The sequence below is a fragment of the Heteronotia binoei genome, chromosome 10 (assembly GCF_032191835.1).
Source record: "Heteronotia binoei isolate CCM8104 ecotype False Entrance Well chromosome 10, APGP_CSIRO_Hbin_v1, whole genome shotgun sequence".
Lineage (NCBI taxonomy): Eukaryota > Metazoa > Chordata > Lepidosauria > Squamata > Gekkonidae > Heteronotia > Heteronotia binoei.
Window position 1 is genome coordinate 104,359,407 of NC_083232.1, and position 25,495 is coordinate 104,384,901.

General features: G+C 43.8%; 1 protein-coding gene across 2 annotated transcripts in view; it reads right to left on the reverse strand.

Annotated features, from left to right (window-relative positions):
• Positions 1 to 25,495, reverse strand: part of USO1 (USO1 vesicle transport factor) — a 128,435-nt gene that overhangs the window by 72,110 nt on the left and 30,830 nt on the right. For both annotated transcript variants that reach the window (XM_060247866.1, XM_060247865.1), the window contains exon 4: positions 17,341 to 17,420. In XM_060247866.1, the coding sequence (XP_060103849.1) occupies positions 17,341 to 17,420 (80 nt within the window). The remainder of the gene's footprint in view (positions 1 to 17,340; positions 17,421 to 25,495) is intronic.

Sequence of the window (25,495 nt, forward strand, 5' to 3'; positions counted from 1 at the left end):
TGGACAGTTGAGCAGTTGGTCTTCCTGAAGGTCAACTTGCTTCTGTTCGGCTCCCCAAACGTAGACTTTGAGAGTGAATGAAGTGAGCACCTACTTGTGCCTGCATCCTCTCTTGGCCCGCGCTTGGAAGATGGTTGTAAAACGCTCTCCCACTAAAAATAGATTAGAGTCCAAAGACAGCCCAAAAACTCACTCACAAATTGATTGGCAGTGCACCCCCCCCATCCATCCCCAAACCAAAAGTGAATGCTGGTTTAAAAACTGCAAAGTGATCCAAATTTCCCCAGTCCCCATCCATACATGCCTAATAATACTGAAAGGGCCATTGCAGCCCCCAACTTTAACTGACAGCACCCACAGGCCCAGCCTGGATAACCCAGGGTTTTTTTCAGAGGAAGAAGGAGGGAGGTGCCAGTGATGATGACAGGCAGCCAGCAGCCATGCCAATGCTGAGGTCCCTCTAATGGGACAGTGATGCTGGTGTGTTGCTGCTGAGCTGAGAGAGAAGGAATGGTTGCCTTCCTCTCACACAATCTGAGGCCCTCCCAGTGATCCTCATTTGGGGTGCAATTCTGGCTCGCCTCCTCGTTGTGCACCCTGGGTAACGCAAAAGAGCATGGACCAGCCAACCATCCATCACTCAAGGTAAGTCAAAATGCTTCTTGCTTTGTGTCAGATACAGAATGATGTGGAGCTAGGTGTGGTGGTCCACCACTTCTCTTTGAGAGATGGCATCTGTAGATTGTGTGTTCCGTGGCAGGGAAGCTGGCACCTGGGTGAGAGACCCAGAGCCAGCATGCTTGTTGTGCTTGGCCAGCTCTCCCTGTGTTGTTTTGGGCAGGGCTGGAGAGCTGGCATCTGGGTTTGCTGCAGCCAGGTCTGCAGAGCAGACCTTGAGCAGATTGTGTTTTGTGTGGCAGTGATGTTGGCAACTGGGTTTATATTGGTTCCAAGCCTGCAGGGTTCATAGAGTAGATAGAGGGATGTAGTGCTTTTGGGTCCTATAGAGATTCTCTGGTGTGAAGTTAGGTTTGGCTTTGGGTGCCCCAGGAATTGGACCCCCTGGTCTAATTTTTTTTTTTGGCCTTGTGGGTTTTGTGTGGGACAGTGCCCTGAAGCTGCACAGCAGTTTGGGGGGTTCTCCTCAAAACCTCCTGCTCCCCAGAGCCACTTTTCCCACGACAATTACAGTGAGGAAGTGGCTCTAATTGGTTTTTTCTCACCATTGGGAGCAGTGTTCCTTTTGGGGTGCCCACAGATGGGTGCAGTCTTTTTGGGACACGGGGGTTTCGTGCTGGGGAGTCCCCTGAAGCATGAAGCCCTGCAGTTTTGGAGCCTCTCCCTCAAACTCTCCTCTGGCCAGAGCCACTTTCCCCACAGCGATTATAGTGGAGGAAGTGGCTAATTGGGCTTTCCCCATCATTGTTGGCAATGGGCCTTTTGGAGAGCCCAAAGACAGGGACCCCCTGGCCCAATCTTTTTGGGACTTGGGGGTTTTGTAGGGGAGAACCCCCTGCGGGTTCCCTGCAGTTTTTGGGGCTCTCCCTCAAACCCCCTGCCCCCCAGTAGCCTCTAATTACGCCCTATGTTGCCATTGATTTCAATGGCCCATAGGGTATAATGGTGGAATAGGGGCACATTCTTTGGGTGCCCCTGGAATGGGATCCCCAAGCCCAATCTTTTTGGGACTTCGGGGGTTTGTAGGGGAGAGTCCCCTGCAAATTTGGGGGCTCTCCCTCAAACACCCTCCCCTCCAGGCGGCTTCCAATATACCCTATTTTGCCATTGATTTTAATGGCCATAGGGTATAATAGGGCCGTATATTCGGAAAAGCCACGCATCTACCGTATATGCGGCTATTCCGATTACGGTAATAGGAAATACACGGTATTCCGTATTTTTTGGTCCCGTGTATTTCCGAATCCATGTAATTCCGATTTTTTTTTTTTTGCACACCCCTAATACACACACTTTTTAATGACTGGGAGACAGAGGTTCCCCATCCCATGTGGGAGACGGCTCCCAGCTATGGACTGAGCACGGAACGTCCACCCTGCTAAAAGGTCTGACCCTTTAGTTAGCTGCTTGCAAACGATGGGAATTGGATTCTCCTACACCGAGCAGGTGGGGAGTCAGAGTCAGCATTTGCTCTATGGTCTAGGACCTGCCTACCTTAGGGACCGTCTCTTCCCATATGTTCCCCAGAGAGTACTGCGATCTGGCTCCCAAAATCTGCTCGTAATCCCCGGGCCAAAGGAGGCCCGGTTGAAGTCAACCAGGGACAGGGCCTTCTCAATAACAGCTCCTTGCTGGTGGAACCAGTTACCGGAGGAGGTCAGGGCCCTGCGGGATATTGGACAATTTCGCAGGGCCTGTAAGACAGTCCTCTTCCGGTTGGCCTATAACTGACCAAAACCACCAAAATACTGAAGGAAGTTTATAGATAGCATATTGTTGGATTGATGTACTGATTTTTTAAAATGTTTTTAATGTTTTAATTTCTTAATTATGTAAATTGTTATTGTATTTAAAATTTGAATTTTATTGTTAGAATTTCTGTGCTGTAAGCCGCCCTGAGCCCACTTTGGTGGGGTAGGGCGGGATATAAATAAAATAAAATAAAATAATAAATAAATAAATACTATCAGCCATGGAGGAAGAAGATGTGGAGGCAACTTCCATCTTGTAAAGGTTAGCTTAGAGATGTGATTTCCCCTGTTCTTTTCTTAGATCTGCTGCAGGTAGCAAGTTTCCCGTCTTGTGCTTCAGTTAATAAAGTCTCCCCTGTTCAAGAGAGCAGGCAGTCTCATATGCCTTGTGGCACATCCACACACTGGGGAAGGGCTGGAGTAACTGGGAAATTCTACTCTTTGCACATGCTCAGAGGCAACCTTCACTAGTGTTCCCCAAACCTCTGTAAACATGAGAGGGTAGATTTAGTTTGGGGTGATGATACTGCAGAAAATGTGCTTCTGTGCACGCAAGCATGCTGACACCTACAAACATGCAAGCCCAGCATGAGCCAGCGGGCAAACTTCAGCCAGCAAGTGCCAGGGGGCTCCCAGCGGGTGGTCTCAAGCCATCTAGGACCAAAGTTGGGGGTTGCAGCGTACCTCCCCCCCTCACCCAGTTTGTGCACCAAATTATTTAGAACAGCAAAAGCCAAAATGATGGCAAAAAGCCCTCAGATGATTTCTCCAGACTGGGTGACTGGACAATAAGATGACAGTTTGGTGTAGTGGTTAAGAATGGCAGACCCTAATCTGGAGAACTGCACTTGATTCCCCACTCCTCCATGTGCAGCTTGTTGGGTGACCTTGGACCAGTCCTCTCAGAGCTGTTCCTCTCAAGAGCAGTTCTCAGAGAGCTCTCTCAGCCTCACCTGCCTCACAGGGTGTCCGTTGTGGGGAGAGGAAGGGAAGACGACTGTGAGCCACTGTGAGACTCAGAGAGAAGGGTGGAGTATAAATCCAACTCTCCTTCTTCTTCAAGAGGCCGGCTGTAAAGTCATGCACACGGAGGTGAACAATCCTACCTTCACCAGTCACAACAGGTGGTGACCAGAGAAGAAAGCTTGGAGACACTGTTGACAGCTCAATGAAAATACCAACTGCAGTGAAAAGTGCACTTTCTGTGCTAGAGATAATCAGGAAAGAGACTGAAAACAAAATGGAGAGAGTGACAATACTCCTGTGCAGCCACATTTATAGTGGCTCTTGAAAAAGGTGCCAAAAAAGGCATCCAAAGAAAATGCAGGGGGCTGCAGCCCTTTCCTATAAGGAAAAGATAAAGAACTTGGGAATTTCAGTTTGCAAAAGGACCCCAAAGTGGAGAATTAATGAGATTACACATGGCACAGAAAGAGAAAGATTTCTTTCTTAATCATAGAACGTATGTTAGTACTGAGGGTCACCAAATTAAGTTGAAGGGTAGTAGATTCAGAACAAACAAAAAGAATGCATCACTAGCATGGAATTCAATGCCATAAGATACTGGTGGCAGCTGTGAACTTTGGTGGCTTCAAAAAGTGAGTACACACGTTTAAGAAGGTACGTTTATCAACAGCTGTCAGCCACAATAGCCTCATGGAATGTCGTGTTCAGAGGCAGAACCTCTCTAAACAGCAGCTGATGGTGGGGAGGGGAGACAGATTAAAACTACGGTCATTAAAACAATGGAAATTTCTCATCCCCTATGAGAAGGTGATGAGAACAACCCTGAACCTTTTAAAAGAGTGGTTCCCAATCTGGGGGCCTGCAGAGTGACTGCAAGGGGTCCTCAAAGCCATTCAATTTTTTAAAGAAAATATAGTGTGCAAATTAAGCATAGTCATTCTGATCTTTCTCAATGAATGGAAACTAATAGTACAACTACTATCAATGTGGGGAAATGTTTTTGATGTTAAAAGCGGGTTCTCATATCTGAAGGGGTGGGAACCACTGTTCTAAAACAGTAAATTCCATGAATATTTTGAAGCGCAAATGCATGCACAGTGACAGAAGAGCTGTGGTATTAGTCAAGCAATACTTTAACTCTTATGCACATAAATATTAAAATGGTTTTAAGCAGTTTGTAAGTGTATCCCAAGTCATTAAAACAACACTACAGCAAAAAATTAAGATCAGTTTTCACTAAGTACAGCTTGATAGAACATTTCTTCAAATTTATAACGTTTGCTCAATTATCTGAAATACACCTGAAAACCCTAAAGAACATTAAGAAGGAAAATCTATGAAAACAGGTGAGATAAAGCATGCTCATGTACATAACATTAAAAAGGACACTGTAAAGGAATCAATGTGGAAGTTCAAATTTCTTCAATAATTTTTTTTTTTTAATTAAGAACTTATTCCTGAATGCCATCTGCTCTCTTATTCCTTTTTCCAGCTGAGCTCAGCACAAGGTCAATTGTTTTTGCAGATCTGGCTGGGCTGCTTGCCAGTTTCACTTGTTGATCCTTTGTTAGCTACCCCAAGTATAAAGGAATAAGGTGGAACCATAAGTACCTTTTGTCAATGGAACAAGAATTGAGATCTTTCAGTCCAGTAATAAACATTGGAACATATTCTTCCCCCCCCTCCCAAACTATCACCTCTAACAGTTACAAAATTCTTCTCAATTTAAAGCGACCAAAACAGTATGACATTAGAGCTTAGATAATATTTTCAAAAATCTCCACAGTATCCCTTTTGAAATGTGTGAATGCAAACCAGTTAATGCTTGGGAGCAATGAGTAAGACACACCATGCTGACATAAACAGTTTGTTTTACCTTCAGAATCATCTGTAAATGCAGATAAAAAAGAGAAGTTCAAACATGAGGCAATGTTAAACAAAAGATCAGTTAGCAATTTAAAACAAATTTCAAAGATGAAATCTAGAAAGCTACATCGGTTATTCGATTAGTTTACCTCAGACATTTCCACCCTTCAGAGACCCAGTCTCTGCCCTTCTGTCCCAGCCTATGAGCTGCCACCCACTTCCTACCAGAGATTCCTTCCTGCCCCATTTCATAGTCTCCAGATGGAACTCACAAGCCAGTTCAACCAGTCTGGCTGGGACCACTGACCCTCTCCACCCCACAACTCTACCCCCCCTTAGTGGCCATCCTACTGGGTCACTGTACATCTTTAACATCCCTGAGTTTGCATTTCTCTTCCCCTGCCCAACCCCTCATTCCATTCTGGAGGCATCCATTACATTCTAGCAAGGCCTGCTAAATTTGGTACAAATGCTGAGATCAACTCTAACCACGTAACACTGGCAAATGCAGCTGATTTGTTAAAACAATCCAGCATCATCATCCTCTTAAGTAACAGGCCGATAACTGATGTGCTCACAAAGTCAACAGTTTTAGAAATATGCCTCCCCTCCATCAGCATTTAACAGAATGCATGAGAAACGCCCCTCTAAAAGATGCCCAGCATCATGTTAACTGTCAAAAGATCAGGAAAGTTTCTTGAATGAAGCAGGCCCTCCTCCTGCCAGGGGTTATTTCTGCACAGCCAAATGCTTTCCTTCTTACGCTTAGCAATACAAGGAACTGAAGGAGAACTTCAAATCTGCACCAGCATTTTCATATAATTTCACTTTGTATTCAGCACGAAACATATTCTCAAGTATGATAGTGTAAAAAAAAGGATAAAACAATGTTGCTGTGTATGTTACGAGGGATAAATAAATGTAAGCAATCTAGAAGAGAAAACGGTTTAACAAGTAATTTTTGTACCTTCTAGAATACAATTCCTTCCAAGTCACCAAAGGAAACTGATTAATACTTTCAATAAATGAAATATTCTTAAATGTATCTGAACTCCCCATTCACAAATGGAGAAATCAAATTATGAATTCTTGGAAATGGAATGTCAACAGAATGTCTTCACAGATAAGTTCCAGAAGCCCTTTTCAGAGATTTTGTCTGACTCCTTAACTGAAATTATTTAACTCACAATATCAGGATTCACTGATATATTAAGGAATAGAGTGGCATGTTGTACTTTGCATCATCCAGTATCTTAACTGAATGCAGAAAAGACTAACTGTCCAGCAGCAGCACCTGAAGACTAACAAAACCTGTGGCAGGGCAGGAGTTTCCGTGAGTTTAAGATGCCACTTACGGAAAGACGTCGTGCCATGCAGAGATCCTGGAAATAAGCCAATTTCTACCTCTTCGAATGGTCAGGGGCTTAGGTGATGCAGCTCAAGTCATGGAACTGGAGACTGAGGACTGAACAAAGTTGGCCAAGGCTTCAGCACAACACGAGGCTCTTGGCTCCTTCCCACAAACAACAGCAGAAAATAACTCTGCCTCCAAGATTTGCTTACAAATTCACACGCAGATTGTACAGGCTGAAGAATTCAGCTTCCCTTGGGAGGAAAAGTGCACTGCCTTGTCACAGCTCTGAATTACAGTTCCACCTGGGAAATCCGCTTGCCTGGGACAAGCGCAGGAGGACTATTCCTTTGGTTGAGGTAGCAGGCATCCTATTCCACTGACTGGCCCTATGTGGCAATCCACCTCTGCTGTAATATAAATTTATTTTATTTACTCTCTTCAGTTCATATAATATGTGACCAACTGAGCTGCCATTTGAAACTGTTAAGATTTGTCAAATTGTTTACATTGCTCTGGTTTAGAGATATACTGTTTTTTGAATGCTAATTGCCTAAAATAGATAGATAAGTTAATCTTGAAGACAGCCTTGTCTGATGCAGAGGAATACCCAGAACACTTTCAGCAAAACATTAGTTAAAGCTGCAGAAGCAAATTAAGTCACTCATGTGAGAATAAAGCGAGAACTGGTGCCAGCTTAAAAAACAATCTCCACTGTATACATTCTCTATATATTCCATTTGTTTTCAAAGATTACTAAAATTTTTAGTGGAACACTAGACATCACTGCATTTAAAATACTGTCTAGCACAGGAAACAGAGGGTTGGATACTCCAGAAACTCTGCTCACGGAACACAGAGGAAGGCTAATCCTCTAATGGCAGCTAGTGAAATTATGAAATCTGTTTCTCCCACCCAGAAAAAAATAAAATTTGGGAGAAAAACAGGAATCACTTAATACTTATTTTCTTAATGTGCCTAAGCTTATTTTACTGTTTTAACAACATCAAATGCATATTTTATAACTTAGCATTTAAAACTATATTATTTGTTATATTTATGACATTTAAAAGCATAAAAATGCTACAAGCAAAACAGCAAATACACCCTTATTGCAGAGAGGGCTGGAAACTGCTGGTCCCTCCCATGCTACCTTAGCAGATGTACCTCAGCTTTTGACATCTTGAAAACAGAAAGCAGAAACTTTGTGATAAAGAAAAGGAAGTCTCATTTGGGCAGATACAGCTTCATATTCGGATATGAAAATTACTGAATATTGAAAATACTGAACTCTCAGTGTATTGTTACACACATTATACCATGTCAATTGTTGTCAATATTAGCCAGTTTGGTGTAGTGGTTAAGTGTGCTGACGTTTATCTGGGAGAACCAGGTTTGATTCCCCACTCCTCCCCTTGCAGCTGCTGGAATGGCCTTGGGTCAGCCAGAGCTATCGGAGTTATCCTTGAAAGGGCATTTGCTGTAAGAGCTCTCTCAGCCGCACCTACCTCACAGGGTGTCTGTCGTTGGGGAAGAAGATAAAGGAGATTGTAAGCCGCTCTGAGTCTGATTCAGAGAGAAGGGCAGGGTACTCCCTCAACTCTAGATTGGAATGTAGTAAGTTCTGCTCCTTACTTCATATTGGTTAAGTAGTGAACTGTTTCTGGTTATTTATTTCTGAAAACACAGGAATGTCTCATTTCCCCCAAAGAGAGCAATTTGGGGGAAGTCTATTTATCAACTCCATTGCCTCCAAACTTGAAAACCTGCCAACAGGTCACTCAGATCGCATCATGTCCATGTGCCTCCCACTTCAAAACAAGCAACATGCAACACTCTTCAGTGTGTATGCCACAACCCTTCAAGCAGATCCTGCAGAAAAGAACAAGTTCTATGCTGATCTACGCAACCTTGTACGGAAGACCCCTACAGAGGACAAGGTGATCATCCTTGGCGACTTCAATGCCAGAGTAGGTAAAGACTCGGAAGCCTGGAAAGGAGTACTTGGCAAACACGGCATTGGCAACTGCAATGATAACGGGCGCCTCCTGCTAGAATTCTGCACGGAGCATCAGCTCACCATCACCAACACTATCTTTCAGCAGAAGAACAGCCTGAAAACAACCTGGATGCACCCACGGTCCAAGCACTGGCACCTTATCGACTACATTCTGGTGCGCCAGAGAGACCTTCGAGATGTCTTACACACCCGAGTAATGCCCAGTGCGGAATGTCATACAGATCATCGTCTTGTACGCTGCAATCTCCGTCTTCACTTTAAACCCACACCCAGGAGAGGAGGTATCCCTCGGAGGAAGCTTCAGGTTGGCAGCCTTCAGTCAGCCGAAGTTAAAGCTGCCTTCCAGGCAAAACTCCAGTCAAGAATTGAGGACCCAAGTTGCCCCACAGACCCTTCTCCAGAAGCACTCTGGGAACACCTAAAAACTACCATCCTGTCGATCTCTGAAGAAGTCCTCGGGTTCTCCACAAGGAAGAACAAGGACTGGTTTGACGAGAACAATCAAGAGATCCAAGAATTACTAGCGAAAAAGAGATCTGCCTACCAAGCACATCTTGCTCAGCCCTCCTGTCCCCGGAAAAAAGCAATCTTTCGCGCTGCATGTAGCAACCTCCAGCGCAAGCTTCGAGACATTCAGAACGAGTGGTGGACCAAGCTTGCAGAGAGAACCCAGCTGTGTGCAGACACTGGTGATTTAAGAGGGTTCTACGAAGCCCTGAAGGCAGTATATGGCCCAACATATCAGGCTCAGAGTCCCTTGCGTAGTGCAGACGGCCAAGTGCTCCTCAAAGACAAGGCATCCATACTGAACCGGTGGTCGGAGTATTTTCAGGTTCTCTTCAGTGCCAACCGCGTAGTTCAAGATTCAGCAATCCACCTCACCCCACTTCAACCAGTGAAAACAGAGTTGGATGAGATCCCCACCCTAGAAGAGACTGTTAAAGCCATCAAGCAACTGAAAAGTGGCAAGGCAGCAGGAGTTGATGGAATCCCACCAGAGATCTGGAAGCATGGGGGGACAGTACTACATAGCACACTTCACAAAGTACTTGTCACCTGCTGGGAACAAGGCAAACTACCACAGGACTTTCGCGATGCAATCATCATCACTCTGCACAAGAACAAAGGGGAAAAGTCAGACTGCTCCAACTACTGGGGGATAACCCTGCTCTCCATCGCAGGCAAAATCCTTGCCAGAATACTCCTGAACAGACTGGTGCCCACCATTGCAGAAGAACTCCTCCCAGAGAGCCAGTGCGGCTTCAGAGCTAACAGGAGCACCACCGACATGGTATTTGTTCTCAGGCAGCTCCAAGATAGATGCAGGGAACAGAACAAGGGTCTATATGTGACTTTTGTCGACCTTACCAAAGCTTTCGATACTGTTAGCAGGAAAGGCCTGTGGCAAATCTTGGAACGTTTAGGATGTCCCCCAAGGTTCCTCAGCATGATCATCCAGCTACATGAAGACCAGCGAGGCCAAGTCAGACACTGCAACGACCTCTCGGAGCCCTTCCCAATAGGCACAGGTGTAAAGCAAGGCTGCGTTCTCGCGCCAACTCTCTTTACGATCTTCTTTAGCATGATGCTTCAAAGAGCCGCAGTAGATCTAGATGATGATGATGGTGTCTACATCCGCTATCGCACCGATGGCAGCCTGTTCAACCTGAGGCGACTAAAGGCTCACTCCAAGACAATGGAAAAACTTATCCGCGAGCTACTGTTTGCTGATGATGCTGCACTCGTCTCCCACTCGGTATCAGCTCTGCAGCATATGACGTCCTGCTTTGCAGAGGCTGCCAAGCTATTCGGCCTGGAAGTTAGTCTGAAGAAGACAGAAGTTCTCCACCAGCCTGCACCCCAGGAAGATTATCACCCTCCCTGCATCACTGTGGGTGAATCAGTTCTGAAGACAGTCCAGCAGTTCAGCTACCTGGGGTGCATCATCTCCTCAGATGCCAAGATCGACAAGGAGATTGACAACAGGCTGGCAAAGGCAAACCGTGCATTTGGCCGACTGCGCAAAAGAGTGTGGAGCAACAAGCATCTGAAAAAAGGCACAAAGATCAATGTTTACAAAGCGGTTGTGATGACAACCCTCATCTACGGCTCCGAATCGTGGGTTTTATACCGTCATCACCTGTGACTCCTTGAGCGCTTTCATCAGCGCTGCCTTCGCACCATCCTCAACATCCACTGGAGTGACTTTGTGACCAACACTGAAGTCCTCAAGCGGGCAGAGGTTACAAGCATCGAGGCACTGCTGTTGAAGACGCAGCTGCGCTGGGCAGGGCATATTTCTAGGATGGAAAACCACCGCCTTCCCAAGATTGCTCTGTATGGCGAACTTTCCACCGGCCATCGAAATAGAGGGGCACCAAAGAAGAGGTACAAGGACTCCTTGAAGAAATCCCTTGGCACCTGTCGCATCAACCATCACCAGTGGTCTGACCTAGTCTCAGATCGCAAAGCATGGAGGCACACCATCCACCAGGCTGTCTCTTCCTTTGAGAACGCACGCATAGCTGGTCTTGAGGACAAAAGGAGATTGAGGAAGAATCGCACTGCTACAGCACCAACCCCAAATCAGACTTTTCCCTGCAGCCACTGTGGCCGGATCTGCCTGTCCCGCATTGGTCTTGTCAGCCACCAGCGAGCCTGCAGCAGACGTGGACTACTGCACCCTTCTTAAATCTTTGTTCGCGAAGTCAAGCCGAGAGAGATTTATCCACTACATTTTGTGTTTATGGTTCTAGTTCCATAGAAGAAGATTTGTGTGTTGGAAAAAGGCTGACCCAAGGCCATTCCAGCAGGTGCAAGTGGAGGAGTGGGGAATCAAACCTGGTTCTCCCAGATAAAAGTCAGCACACTTAACCACTACACCAAACTGGCTAATATTGACAAGCAAGGTGATTCCTGCTGTGCTCCCCAGCAGAAGCATACCATCACTGTTCTGCTGCATGGGCCACATACTTAACACCTGCCAACTTGACTAACCAAAGGGCTTTCTTGATAGCTGGGCTGCGCTGAACAAAACGCACACACACACAAATACAAAAAGAGGGAACGACAGACTGGCTGACTCTTGTAAAAAGGCTATGCTGTATTATGCCACAAACCAACCTTTCCCCCCTTCTTTGCAGTTCATATCCATCCAAATAATGTAATGGCTGGCACAGGGAAAAGGTTTTTAAAAACCACTGGCTGATAGATCTGACAGGTGGGCATTCTGGAGGGTCAGTGCCGCAGAAAAGGCAATTTTGACAAGAGGCCAGAGGAACAGAATGTCGGCAGATAAAACTGCCAAGCAGACTTTTTGTTGTGAGGCCAGCAAGAGTTCTTTCCTGGGTCACAGAAGCCTGCAGGGGATGGCAGAGAAAGGCTGACCTCTGGAGTGGAAGGCCTGCACGACCCAGCCCAGGAGTGGAAGGCCTGCACGACCCAGCACAGGTGAGGAAGGCCTGCACGACCCAGCCCAGGAGTGGAAGGCCTGCACGACCCAGCCCAGGAGTGGAAGGCCTGCACGACCCAGGCCTGGCTGCTTTGGTGAAATCCAGCTTACCATTTAAGGTGACCCTCTTAGATCCTTGCCCGCCAATTGCCCAGGCTTTATTGCTGTCCTCCCCAGCACTGACCCTAATCATGATTAATGTTTATTTAGCCCCTTCTAATGGCGAGCTGGAGTTTGATGCTGTCTGGGAGAAATTTTCTGACTATGTGATGTCTTTGTCTAGGAAATTCCATACTGCTCAGCTCATGATTTTTGGTGATTTTAATGCTCGGATAGGCAGTAACAATCAGAAATGGATCTCTCATTTTGGCTTTGAAGCGGTTGAATCTCTTCTACTACAATTATGTTTACCCCGTTGTTCTAAAGATACTTTAACCAACAAGGCGGGTCTTAGATTAATTGAATTCTGCATAGCGCACAATGTTATAATATTTAATGGTCTCTCCAAATTTCCGGCTGCAACTGACTTTACTTTTTTTTCCACACGGGGTTGCAGTGTGATAGATTTTTGTGTGGGTTCACCCAACCTTCTGTCATCTATCGATAACTTTTACATCGATCCGCGCACAGAAAGTGACCACCTGCCCCTAACTCTATCCCTAAGATTGGATCTGGAGGTTAATATGGTATCACCTTCCCAATCCGTGAAGGCCCCTGAGAATGTTCTAAAAAAAATCAAGTGGTCCCCGGCCTTAGAAAGGGAGTTTTCTTCCCTCTTTGGCTCTGAAGCGCTACGCAGATTAAGGGATTCAATCATAAATTCCAATTCAGACGATTCAATCCTTTCTGGATTCTCATTATTAATTGATTATTGTAGTGCCAAAGCTAAACCTGTGATCTTGTCTAGGTCTAGTTTCTCCAGCTGGTTCGATACAGATTGTTTAGCTTGGAAACAAGAACTGAGAGCTCATTTTAAAGAGGCTTGTCACTCCAAAGACCAATCAAAAATTAAGGCCTACATTGCTTACAAGACAGCCTACCTGGAGCTTACTACATCCAAAAAGAAAGTTTTCTTTCAGAATAAATGGGACCAACTTTACCACTCGATAAAATCTAACGATAATAAGGCTTTCTGGAGAATCATTTCAGGTAATCTAAAAAACAATTCTGTTACTGACCCAAATATTTCTGAGCAAACATGGGTTGATTACTTCTCTAACATTTTTGCTGCTCCATGTGTATCCCCTCCTATCTTAGCAAACCTCTCAGTTACTGATATGCCAGTCTGGGCTCCAGTAACTCTAGAGGAAATCAGTGAGTTATTGAAGGATTTAAAAGCGGGTAAAGCACCTGGCCCTGATGGCCTTCCCGCTGAGGTATTCACAAAGTTTGCCGATTGGTGGCTCTTGCCACTTGCAAAATTGTTCTCTTTTATCGATCTGCATGGCTCCATCCCTGACTCTTGGCTTGACTCTATAATTATTCCAATATACAAAAAGGGGGGGGTTGGAGTTACCAGAAAATTTCCGCCCCATTAGTTTATTATCTATAGTGGGCAAACTGTATGCAAAACATTTAGAACTCCGATTAACTGACTGGATGCGCCTAGGCAACATCATAGGTCCTGAACAGATTGGTTTCTCCAAAGGCAAATCTGCTATGGATCACTGCTGCACTCTGGCCTTCCTTGCTGAAAAATATATGCATACCGGGTCAAAAAAATTATACGCTGCCTTCATCGATTTGAAGGGTGATTTTGATTCAATAGATAGAGCCCAACTATGGATCAAGCTAGGTCACCTGGGAATGGACCCTCGTCTGCTCTTTGTCTTGAGGAAACTTCATTCTAATACCTTTTGCCAAGTGAAATTTTCTTCTAGCGGTGACTTGACTAGTAAAATCCCAGTGTTAAAGGGGGTTAAACAAGGTTGCGTGCTGGCCCCGCATCTTTTTAATCTATTTTTAACTGACCTGGCACAATTTTTGAACCCTGTCAACGGTCATCCGGCTAAACTTGCAGGCCGAGCGGTCCCCTTATTACTTTATGCCGATGACACTACCATCCTCTCTTGTACAAGAGTGGGCCTGCAAAGGTATTTGAATGCCTTTTATGACTACTGTAATTGTAATTCACTTACTATCAATTACACCAAATCTAAAGTAGTTGTCTTTTCAAATTGCTGGCGCCCACAGAGATGGTTTATTGGCAATTCAACAATTGAGCAAACAAAAATTTTTAAATACTTGGGGATCACTTTTAACCACAAGTCAAGCTGGGTTTCACATCGTAACAACACCGTCAACTTGGCTAAATGTTCAGCTGCTCAAATTAAACAGTTTTTCTTTGCAAGGGGCAACCAATTAGTTCCAGCAGCTATTAAAGTGTTCAAAGCCAAAACACTTGCCCAAATCCTCTATGGTATCCCTATTTGGATCTCAGCTTTTACCAGGAAAGTGGAGGGCATTCAAGCCTCATTCTTTAGACAAATTCTTGGTTTGCCAAAATGTGTGTCCTACTTTGCTCTCTGCTCTGAAGTGGGTCAGTCTTTGGTGGAGACAAAAGCCTGGATTGCAGTGTTTAAATTCTGGCTCAAAATTCATTTTAGAACAGATCCCAACAGCCTTCTTGATTGTATGAAAAGAGACCCATATATTTCATCCTGGACAGCAGTGCTTCTGTCTAAACTCAATCAGTTGGGGTTAGAGGTAGATGATTTTTCTACCGCTGATGAGTCATATATCTTCAGATGTATTAAACTGAGACTATGGGAATTGGAGGATACGAAATTACGGCCAACTGACCCTTATATTTGCTCTCCAGCTTCCTTAGGTCTTTATGCTTTTTGTGGCAAAATGCCCAATTATCTATCAGACCTAACCACTCCAAGTCATCGCAGGGCATTTATGTTGGCTAGACTAAACGCGTTTCCCTCCAAAGTTTTACTTTTTTTTTTTTTAATAAAAATTTTTATTGTTATGTATTCCACCACCAATCCACCTCTGTGAGAGTCCCAGGCCATAGATACATTATAATATTCCATAAATTTATAACTATTAACATTTCGTCCAAATACAACTCCGTCACTCTATTTAAACATCTTATCCATTCATTTTCTTATTAACCAACCAATCGTCTTAAATTGTTTAAACTTTTCCAAATATCTCACCATCTTCCTAAACCACCCCTCCTCCTGTTCCCTAACCTTTAATCCGTTCATTCTTCGTATCTTCATCGTTAAATACTCCAAAATAATTATATTATTCATTCTATCCCTCCAGTGATTAATTGTCAATTCCTCAGCTTCTTTCCAATTCCTTGCTATCACTTGTCTTGCTGCTACTAACATCAAATTAATCCATTTACTATCCTCTTTTGATCTTAATCCCACACCATCCAAATTAATAACTGCCATTGCTTTGGATATACTTATTTTCCATCCCATAATCTTTGTCATCTCTATGCCAACCTGCATCCAGAATTTTTTCACTAAGGGACAATCCCACCACATGTGACTGAAAGTTCCAATTTCTCCACATTTCCTCCAACAATTTTTACTCCCTGATTTAGAAATATAATACATCTTAATGGGTGTATAATACCATTTCTGTATCATCTTCAATCCCTGCTCCTGCACTAACCTAGATGTTGTAACAAAGGGAGGTAATCTAAACATCCTCTCCCAATCTTCATCTAAAATTTTATCTCCAATATCTGTTTCCCAATGTTCCTTCAAAAATTCTCTCGGGGATTTCCCTGTACCTAATAAAATCTTATACAATTTTGAAACTATTTTTGACTTATCTTCTCTATACTCTTTCACCAATTTTTCAAAGGGAGTATTAATTCTTTTACCAATATTTTTAAGTTCTTCCTCCTTCAGCCATGAGGAGATTTGACTTTTTAACAACCAATTAATATTATTCAAAATATTATACTCCTCTTTCTTCACCCCATCAGTACCCCAAACCTCTTTCAATTCTTGAATCGTAATCCTCTTCAGTTTATCTCCTACTTCCTTTGACAGTGATCCCCTTAATGGAGCAAATTTATCATAGTACCACATTTTAATAATAGATGATATCTCCAGAGCGAGTTCTTTCTTCCACTTCTCCCATTCCCTACTGGGCCCTATAAAGGTTGATAATTTATCACCTATCTTCTTCCTCCTTTTCGTTCTATCAAATAAACTTTCCTTTCCTCCTACTACCTCTAAATTTTCCTTTTCTATCCCGTTCAGCTCTTCTCCTAACTCTCCCTCCAACCAAATCATTAAGTGCCTTAATTGATATGCATCATAATAGTAAATTATATTGGGAATCCCCCATCTTTAATACCATAATATCTATACCTATTGGCTGTCCTTGGTTTCTTTGATGCAAAAACAAATCTATCTATATCTCCTTGCCATCTCTTCTCTCCTTGCTATTCTGGTATATGCCAAGGCAATACATAAAATAAATAAGTCAACCTAGGAACTAGAAACATTTTAACCATGGCATTCCTTGTACTAATTGACTCCTTCCTCTTCCTCCAGTCTCTCATTTTAACTTGAATTCCACTCCAGATTTTTTTATAATTATACTCAAATATTTTTTTAATATTCCTAGGAATATTAACCCCTAAATATTTCACCATTTTATTTGCTATGGGAATACCCAAAATTTTTGAAGCTGCTAATTGTAACCCTGGTTTTACATTAAAGTTTTACAAGGGAGATATCAGCGAGTCCCTTTAGCCGACAGACTTTGCTCCTGTGGAGCAAATACCCCTGACTCAATCCAGCATATATTGCTTGATTGTTCTTTATACCATAACCTCCGTAAAGATTTATTTGGCAAGCTTTCTTTTTCTCCAGATTTGTCTATTCTGCCACCCTGTTATTATTTATTGAGTGATACTGAGGGGGTGGTTAGTGAGGCTGTGGCAAAATTTCTGGCTGACATCCTTAAATTTAATTCTGACCATGTTTGAATGCATCTGTAAGCTCGGTTTTATTTTGATTTTATCTCCAATGTTTAAATTTTTATATTCTGTGTATTTTTATCTGAATCTATTATGCCATTAAAGGTTTGGTATGGTATGGTATGGTATGGCCTGCACGACCCAGCCCAGGAGAGGAAGGCCTGCACGACCCAGCCCAGGAGTGGAAGGCCTGCACGATCCAGAACAGTGTTCTGTTTTTCCCGGCTGTTACTGAAGCCAAGTTCGGTGCAAGGGCTGCTAAAGCAAAGACAGAAAGGAAAAGAGAGTCCTCACCTTGCTCCTCTTCTTCCAGATCATTAGATATGATATTGTAGAGTGTGTCCAAAGCATAGCCGATTATTTCAGAATCTGAACTGCAAAGAGAAAGACAAGTGAAACTTCTTAGGACATGGGAACAAACACTGCCACAGACCTGAGGGGCTTCTGAACTGATGGATATGACTGGGCTGAAAGGCAGATCCAGCATTGCCATGGTCAACCAGACTCCTCTGGCCCACTGACCTGGAAGCCAAACTTCCGGAAACACCCAGAGGATCCAGTGGCCAGGAGGCTTCAGCAGGAGAACAGCTGCTGTGCTTGTCAGATTTCAGGACCACGGACTGCTGCACCCTCACTTTCACCCAGAGGCCATGGACTGCCCTGGACGGCAGATCTGTCATACACCTGAGTGGGGGTCCAGCCTCTCTGGCCAGAGCACAGTCAGGGCAGCTCAGACACAGCTCTCCCCCTTGGAGCTAGAACAGCACCTCCCAGACTTCTGGAAAACTGAGAGGAGGACCTGCCGGAGCTGCCCTCCTGTGGTTCTTTGCCTGCAGCAGGGCAGAGGGCAGTACGAGCCACTGACAGACCCTTCAATGGCTCCTCAGTCACAGCAGGCTGCAACACGTGTCTTGCCACTCCCCCTGCAAGGCCCAGAGCAGAGGAACAAGAGGAGCCTGGCTCCAACTCCCCCTCTGCCCTGGAAGCTCCCTGGGTGACCCAGGGCCAGGTGGTTTTTAATTATTAATTAATTAATTAAGAAGAAATTGTAACCTCTTAATCAGGGGGAGAGTGGAAAAGATCAAGGAAACTTGTAAATTTTTAAAAGGATGAACTTCAGACTATAGAAATTGCATCATGATATCATCATTTTGATTTCTTAAGCACTGGGATTAACACTAATAAATTATGTGAACTATTCACGCTGAGATATTGCCTAAATATTGAACTAATAAATTTGTTAAATTCAAGATTTATATGCTTACCCTTGAAAATGTTACAAGAATGGTGTGATAACAGCCTCATCTTATAGCACCCCTCCACTTTCGAGCTTTGGTGTTTACTGTCTGACTCCTCTTTGAAAGGTTTTGGAACTCACAGAATTGCTGGACCTGAAATGGGGGGAATCTGCAATTTTTGACTGTGCTTCCTTTGAGTGTTTTTGGGTTACTTTTTGAAGATCTTTGTTCTTTCTTTCTCTTCTCTTTGAGATGCTGACCAAAACCTAAAATGCTGGACTTTTAAGACTTTCATGGGCTCTGCTGCCATCTTCTGGCAAGAACAGGGGGGGCTTTGCCCAACTTCAAGGACTGTTGCTACAATTGAAGAGTTCCTAACCATATTAAAAATAACTAATTTATTTTGGTATTTGGGATATTAATCATATCAACAATATTAACACTAAGACTCATTATACCCCCCCTTTTTAACCCATACATTTTCCCTCTTTTTAAATTCTTAGATTTAAATACACTAGCACTTCTCATCCTTCTTTAAATTCTAATACTTCTGGCCAAGGGACAGATAAAGAATTAACCTAAACAATTATCTTTACTACTAAATACCATTATCCATATCTTTAGAATTTCAAAGTACTTTAAAAGTATTGGAATTTGTTGTGTTATTCATTGTGCTGACTGATTGAAAATGATATTTATACACTCTTTAAAGAAAGCATAAGCTGTGTAATTAATATATGAGCTTATACCAGACATTTAAAGAGAGAAGCTCTAACAGGTGGCACAGAATGACAACCAGTCTGAAAGATGAGGGAAAAAACCCTGGACAATTGGAAGAAAAAGAATCAGAATTCTCAGACTTTATGGAAAAAAATCAAAAGACTCTGCGGATACAGTTGCAAACTATCACAGCACAGATCAACTAGTTTGAACGAAGAACCCAACCAAATTCAAACATGGGAACTCAAAGAACTCAACAACAAATTACACATGCTGAAGAATCTATTCATGCCAAAAAAATTAAAATTATCAGTTTTACAACAGGAATTTACAGCTGGGCTATCTGAGATAGAGAAAAAAGTTCAACACAATTTACAAGAAACTGTAAGCTCAATGTAAAGATCTAAAATTACATCAAGAAGCCACAGATCAAAAGAAATTATGATCTTTGAAGATAGAAACAGAGTAATGGGTAAAAAAAAAGAGGCGGCAAATTACCCCAAAATGTCGTTCACTGTATGGAAATACTATGCTTAACAGATGATGATGATGATGATGATGATGATGATAATAATAATAATAATAATAATTATTATTATTATTATTTTATTTTTGTATCCCGCCCTCCCCCGCCAAAGGCTTGGAGAGTTATAAACCCAAGTTAGATGCTTGGAGTTAGATGCTTGGAGAGTTATAAACCCAAGCTCTAAAGACTACACATTCTTTTCTGACAGACATCAAACCCATTCTAGGATTGATATGTGCTGGATATCCAAAACATTATGAATGTAAAGGCTGAAATACAATTGAGAATCTTTGCAGACCATAACCTTCTATTAGTGACTTGGCATGGAGATCAAACTAAAAAGAAGATGGAGACTGAATAACAATATTGCCGCAAAAGATATATTAAATAACTGTAAAAAATTAAATGCATTTTTAAAACTGAATATCACAATAAGTACAACTTGGGAAGCAAGCAAAGCTTTCATGAGAGGAAATTTGGTAGCTATTGCTTCAAAAAAGAAAGAAAGAGGAATCAGGACAAATAAAGAAAATAATGGGGAAAATTCAAACCTTGGAAAGATACAAAAATCTAAGAAGGCAATTCTAACAGAAATTAAGAAGAAAAGATTAGATTTATACCTTGCCCTTCACTACCTGAAGGAGCCTCAGAGTGGCTTACAATCTCCTTACACCGTGTGAAGTAGGTGGAGCCAAGAGAACTCTAACAGAAACTGCTCAAGAGGAACAACTCTGTGAGAATATGTGACTGACTCAAGGTCACACCAATAGGTGCATGTGAAGGAGTGGGGAATCAAACCTGGTTCTCCCAGATTTCACGCACTTAACCACTACACCAAACTGGCTCTCTAAAAGCAACTAAAAATAAACAACCAAAAATCCAATTAAATATGTTACAAATTGAGTTAAACTTTAAGAAACAAAATTATTTTGATCCTGCAAATAAACCTGGATGATTTTGGCTCATTGCCTAAGAAAAGAATCTGAAAGAGAAATGTTAACAGGACTTAAAACACAAACTGAAATTACACACAAGGAAAAAGAAATACACTGTTTCTTTCTTTCTTTTCACTACTTTACAAGAAGGAAAACTTGACAGAAGGACTTAAAGACTATATTAAAGATGCATTAATTTCAAAGTTCACATTAGAAAATAGATAGTTAGTAGAAGAAAGTTTAATCTAGAATGATATGAAGGTAATTAGGTTGATATTATTGTTATTAAGGTGATTAGGATAAAATGAAATAGGGAGATCTGAATGGTAATAAATGGCTTATATAAGATAGTAAGATTCCAAATAGAAAATGAGTCTTGGTTAGTATAGGTGTATCAATTATATGTGGATTAGCTGAAGAATGTTTTCTATTGTAAAATGCAGATGAATGTTATAGCAGATTGATAGGTAAAGGTGGTTAATAATTAGTGTTAATGTTCACCGCAGAATTCAATTCAATAAAAATTTCAGTGTAAAAAAAAGAGAAAAAAACTGGAGATTTCACAAGCAATGATAAAAATGAAGAACGACAAAGCACCAGGCCCAGTCAGGTTAATGGCAATGCACTATAAAACGCATGTTACCACTCCAAAACAAGGCATCACCTCAGACATGGGAGGAAGTACACATAACTGATTTATAAGGAGGGCAGTGATCCAAAGTTACCCCAATCTTATAGATCGTAGTGGCGAAACTTGCTTAACGTAAGAGCCACGTAGAATAAACGTCAGATGTTTGAGGGAGGGGGGGGGGGGAGAGAGAGAAAGCAGGCAGGCAGGCAGGCAGGCAGGCAGGGCTTGGTGAAGTGATTTAAAGAGACAAATGCCTTCTCCAAGCTGCCAGCAGGGCGGTGGGTGCTTCAAGAGCCACACATTATGTGTGAAAGAGTCACATGTGGCTCCGGTGCCACAGTTTGGCCACCCCTGTTATAGACTGATCTCCTTATTAAAGTATATTGCAAACTCTTCACTTCAGTAATGACAGAAAGGTTAAGAAAATGCGTAGGAAAAATTATACATCCTGATCAGACTGGCTTTGTACCAAAGGGGTTTATGAAAGACAATGTTCAATTTGTGATTTATGTAATTGAATTTGTAGAGAAAGAGAGACAAAAGGCTGCCTTTATCTTTTTAAGATGCTGAAAAGGCATATGATGATCTTTCCTGGGCTTTTCTATAAAAGCTTTTACAATGTCTTGATCGTGGGCCTAAATTTGAAAAAAAAAATAATTTCACAGTTTTCTTTATTAAAAATTCAAATAGCTTACATAAAATCATAAAGCTTCAAAAGATGCTACAACTCAAATTCTACACATAGATAATAACACAAAAATTAAATCTAAGTTAAATAATTAGCAAAATGAATTCTTAAAAAAGGCGACTACTTTTCCATTACAGACTTATATTGAGGTGTTCTATTAAGTGACTGCACCTCATCAGTGATCTTATCAATAGTAAAATAATCCCAAACTTTGAGATACCAAGCCTGAATACTGGATATTGAAAATTAGATACATGGAATTTATGCCAACAAAGTGCAAGATTTTTAATTGTAATTTTACTTAAATTGAATATTAAAAGATGGATTTCCAATTGAAAAGAGAACTATGGCCTCTGGGAGAGCATTCCACAACTCTGGCGCTGCCACCAAGAAGGCCCTAGCTCGTGTCAGCTGCAACCTGGCCTCCTTTGGTCCAGGGATGGACAACAGATTTTTTGTCCCTGAACGCAGTGCTCTCCGGGGAACGTGTGGGGAAAGGCAGTCCCGCAGATACACAGGCCCCTGACCATAGAGGGCTTTAAAGGTCAATACCGACCCCTTGAAATGGACTCGGAACACAATAGGTAGCCAGTGCAGCTCTCTCAGCACTGGCCAAATGTGCTCCCACCAGGGGAGCCCCATTAACAGCTGCGCAGCAGCATTCTGCACTAGCTGTAATTTCCGGGTCAGCACCAAGGGTAGCTCCATGTAGAGAGCATTACAGTGATCTATTCTTGAGGTGAACGTAGCATGGATCACCATTGCTAAGTCGTTGCACTCCAGGAAAGGGGCCAACTGCCGCACCCACCGAAGATGAAAAAAGGCGGATCTAGTAGTGGCTGCTACTTGGGCCTCCATTGTAAGAGAGGACTCCAGGAGCACACCTAAGCTCTTGACCTTAGGGGCCGGTATTAGTGACACCCCGTCAAGAGCCAGCAGAGGGATCTCCCCCCCGGACCACCCCGGCTCAGATAGAGAACCTCCGTCTTCGTTGGATTCAGCTTCAACCAACTCAGCCTAAGCCAAGATGCTATGGCTTGAAGAGCCAGGTCTAGATTTTCCGGGGTACAGTCGGACTGACTGTCAGGCAATGTTAATCTGACTGAAATTCAAATGCTTTTTACTTGTAATAGCCATGTTGAACCAATGTTACTAACCTATACAATGCTATGCACATCAAAGTAGATAGTTGCTAGTAGATCATTTGAACCTTCTCTGCAATTACTAACAAATACAGGAATGCATTCCTTTGAAGATAAAATGCCTCCAGGGATGAGAGGCCAACTAGTCCCAGGAAGGAAGACCACAGAAGACTGATAAGGAAAAGTTACCGTGTGAATATTCACACTTGGACTCCCTAGTGTTTAGAATAGTTGCTTTATTTAGAGAACCTTTGATGTAGTGTCCTTAAGTATGCTTTGCAACATTATGTTGTTGTATGCCCCGCCCCTGGGCCACAAGACTTCGGACGGAGTCAAGAACTGGACGTCACCTTCGATGGCGACCCAGAGGAAGTGGAATACTTCACCATACAAGCCAACAGTTTATATGCACTACTGGGGGGACACTTTCCCTGACAAGCCCAGTCGGGTGGATTACCTGGGGTCAAAGCTAAAAGGGGCGGCCAGAAGATGGTACGTGAGCCTGTACGAGACCCGAGGCCCAGAGCTGACCAGTGTCCAGGGCTTCCTACAAGCCATGCTACAGCAGTACGAGGACCCCCTCCAGGAGACTCAGGCCCTCATCGCACTACAAGACATGCAACAAGGGTCGAAGTCGGTAAGAGAGTACACAGCGGAATTTAGGGCTCACTGCGCCAAGGTCCGGGGCTGAAGCGAAATGAAGATCGGGGCTTACCAACAGGGCCTCAATGCCAGCATCCTGGATTGGGCCTTCCACCAAGCCCACCCCACAACGCTCGTGGGGTGGATGCAGCTGGCGGAAGAAGTCGAGATGAATATGAAGCGCATAGCCCTAAAATGGCAGCAGCAGCAAGGGGAAAAGGGGGGACGTGAGGCTCGGTCGGGGGCGAAAGTTGAGATGAAGAAAGTGCCGACCCAAGAGGGGACCCCCAAGGGAACTATGGTCTGCAAATGCTTTTGATGTGGTAACCCAGGGCATTTGGTGGCAAATTGCCCAGAAAAACCTTGAGCCCCCCCCTCAACCCAAAGCCGACGGCAGCGGGACCCAAGAAGACCCCGGGGAAGGCAAAAGAGCTCAGTTGGGGCAGCACCACAACCTCGGCGGTGCTTGACGAGGATATTATAATGGGGGATGACCTGAGCGAGGAGTCATGGGAAGCCGAACCGTCGGAAAACGAGAACGACCTGCACTGAAAGGTGCCGGGATCTATTGGCATCATTACGGGTGAGAATAACTGGAGCCTTATTTTTTGTCCCATTGACTTTGTTAAATCCGAAGCTCAAACGCTTCATGCACGCCCGAGCCTTGATTGACTCCAGGTGCACAAGAGAAATTATCACCCCGAGGCTAGTGGATGCCCTTGGACTGTCTCGAGCTCCCCTACCTTACCCGATCCAATTCGAACAGATGGACGAGTCCATAATGCGAGAGGAGCCATGCGTAGAAGAGACTCAGGGCTTGCCAGTGGGGATAGATGAACATTGGGAGGTAGAGGTTTTCGTCATCGCTCCCTCTTCCTCCTCTGATGTGGTGTTAGGAGTCGGCTGGCTAGCCAGACACCAACCGGACATACAGTGGGGGGCGCAAACCATAGACTTCACCGATAAGCGGTGTAAGCATCACCACTGGGTAGAGAAGTGGGGACCAATCCACCCCCAAAGAATGAGAGAATGTGTGTGTCAGTAGAAGAGGTGCGGGCCATCCCAAAAGAATACCGGGACTTGCGCAGAGTGTTCAGTGAGGAGGAAGCCAACGAGCTGCCCCCCCACCGAAGCACCGATTGTGCCATAGAGCTCATCCCGGGCCAGGAACTACCCAAAACCAAACTGTATTCCATGGGCTGGGCCGAAAAAGTGGAGCTGCGGAAGTTTATCGATAAGAACTTAAAGAGGGGTTTCATTAGACCAGCACAGTGTTGGAAGGGTCCATATTCACTAAATTGGACTTAAGGGACGCTTACTTCCGAGCGGATCAAGGAAGGGGACTGGAGAGCCATTTTGGTGTAGTGGTTAAGTGTGCGGACTCTTATCTGGGAGAACCGGGTTTGATTCCCCACTCCTCCACTTGCACCTGCTAGCATGGCCTTGGGTCCGCCATAGCTCTGGCAGAGGTTGTCCTTGAAAGGGCAGCTGCCGTGAGAGCCCTCTCCAGCCCCACCCACCTCACAGGGTGTCTGTTGTGGGGGAGGAAGGTAAAGGGAGATTGTGAGCCGCTCTGAGACTCTTCGGAGTGGAGGGCGGGATATAAATCCAATATCTTCTTCTTCTTCTTCTACCGCCCCCCATGCCACGCCCGTCCTGTCCCGGAAAAAGAAGGACGGGAGTCTTAGGCTTTGCACAGATTTTCGTGGGATAAATGCGATTTCCATATCGAATGCCTACCCTATCCCCCTAATCAAAGACTTGTTGAGCACGGTGTTGGAAGGGTCCATATTCACTAAATTGGACTTAAGGGACGCTTACTTCCGAGTGCGGATCAAGGAAGGGGACAAATGGAAAACGGCGTTCAACACGCTAATGGGGCAGTTCGAGTACCTAGTGATGCCGTTTGAGCTGCAGGGCGCCCCGG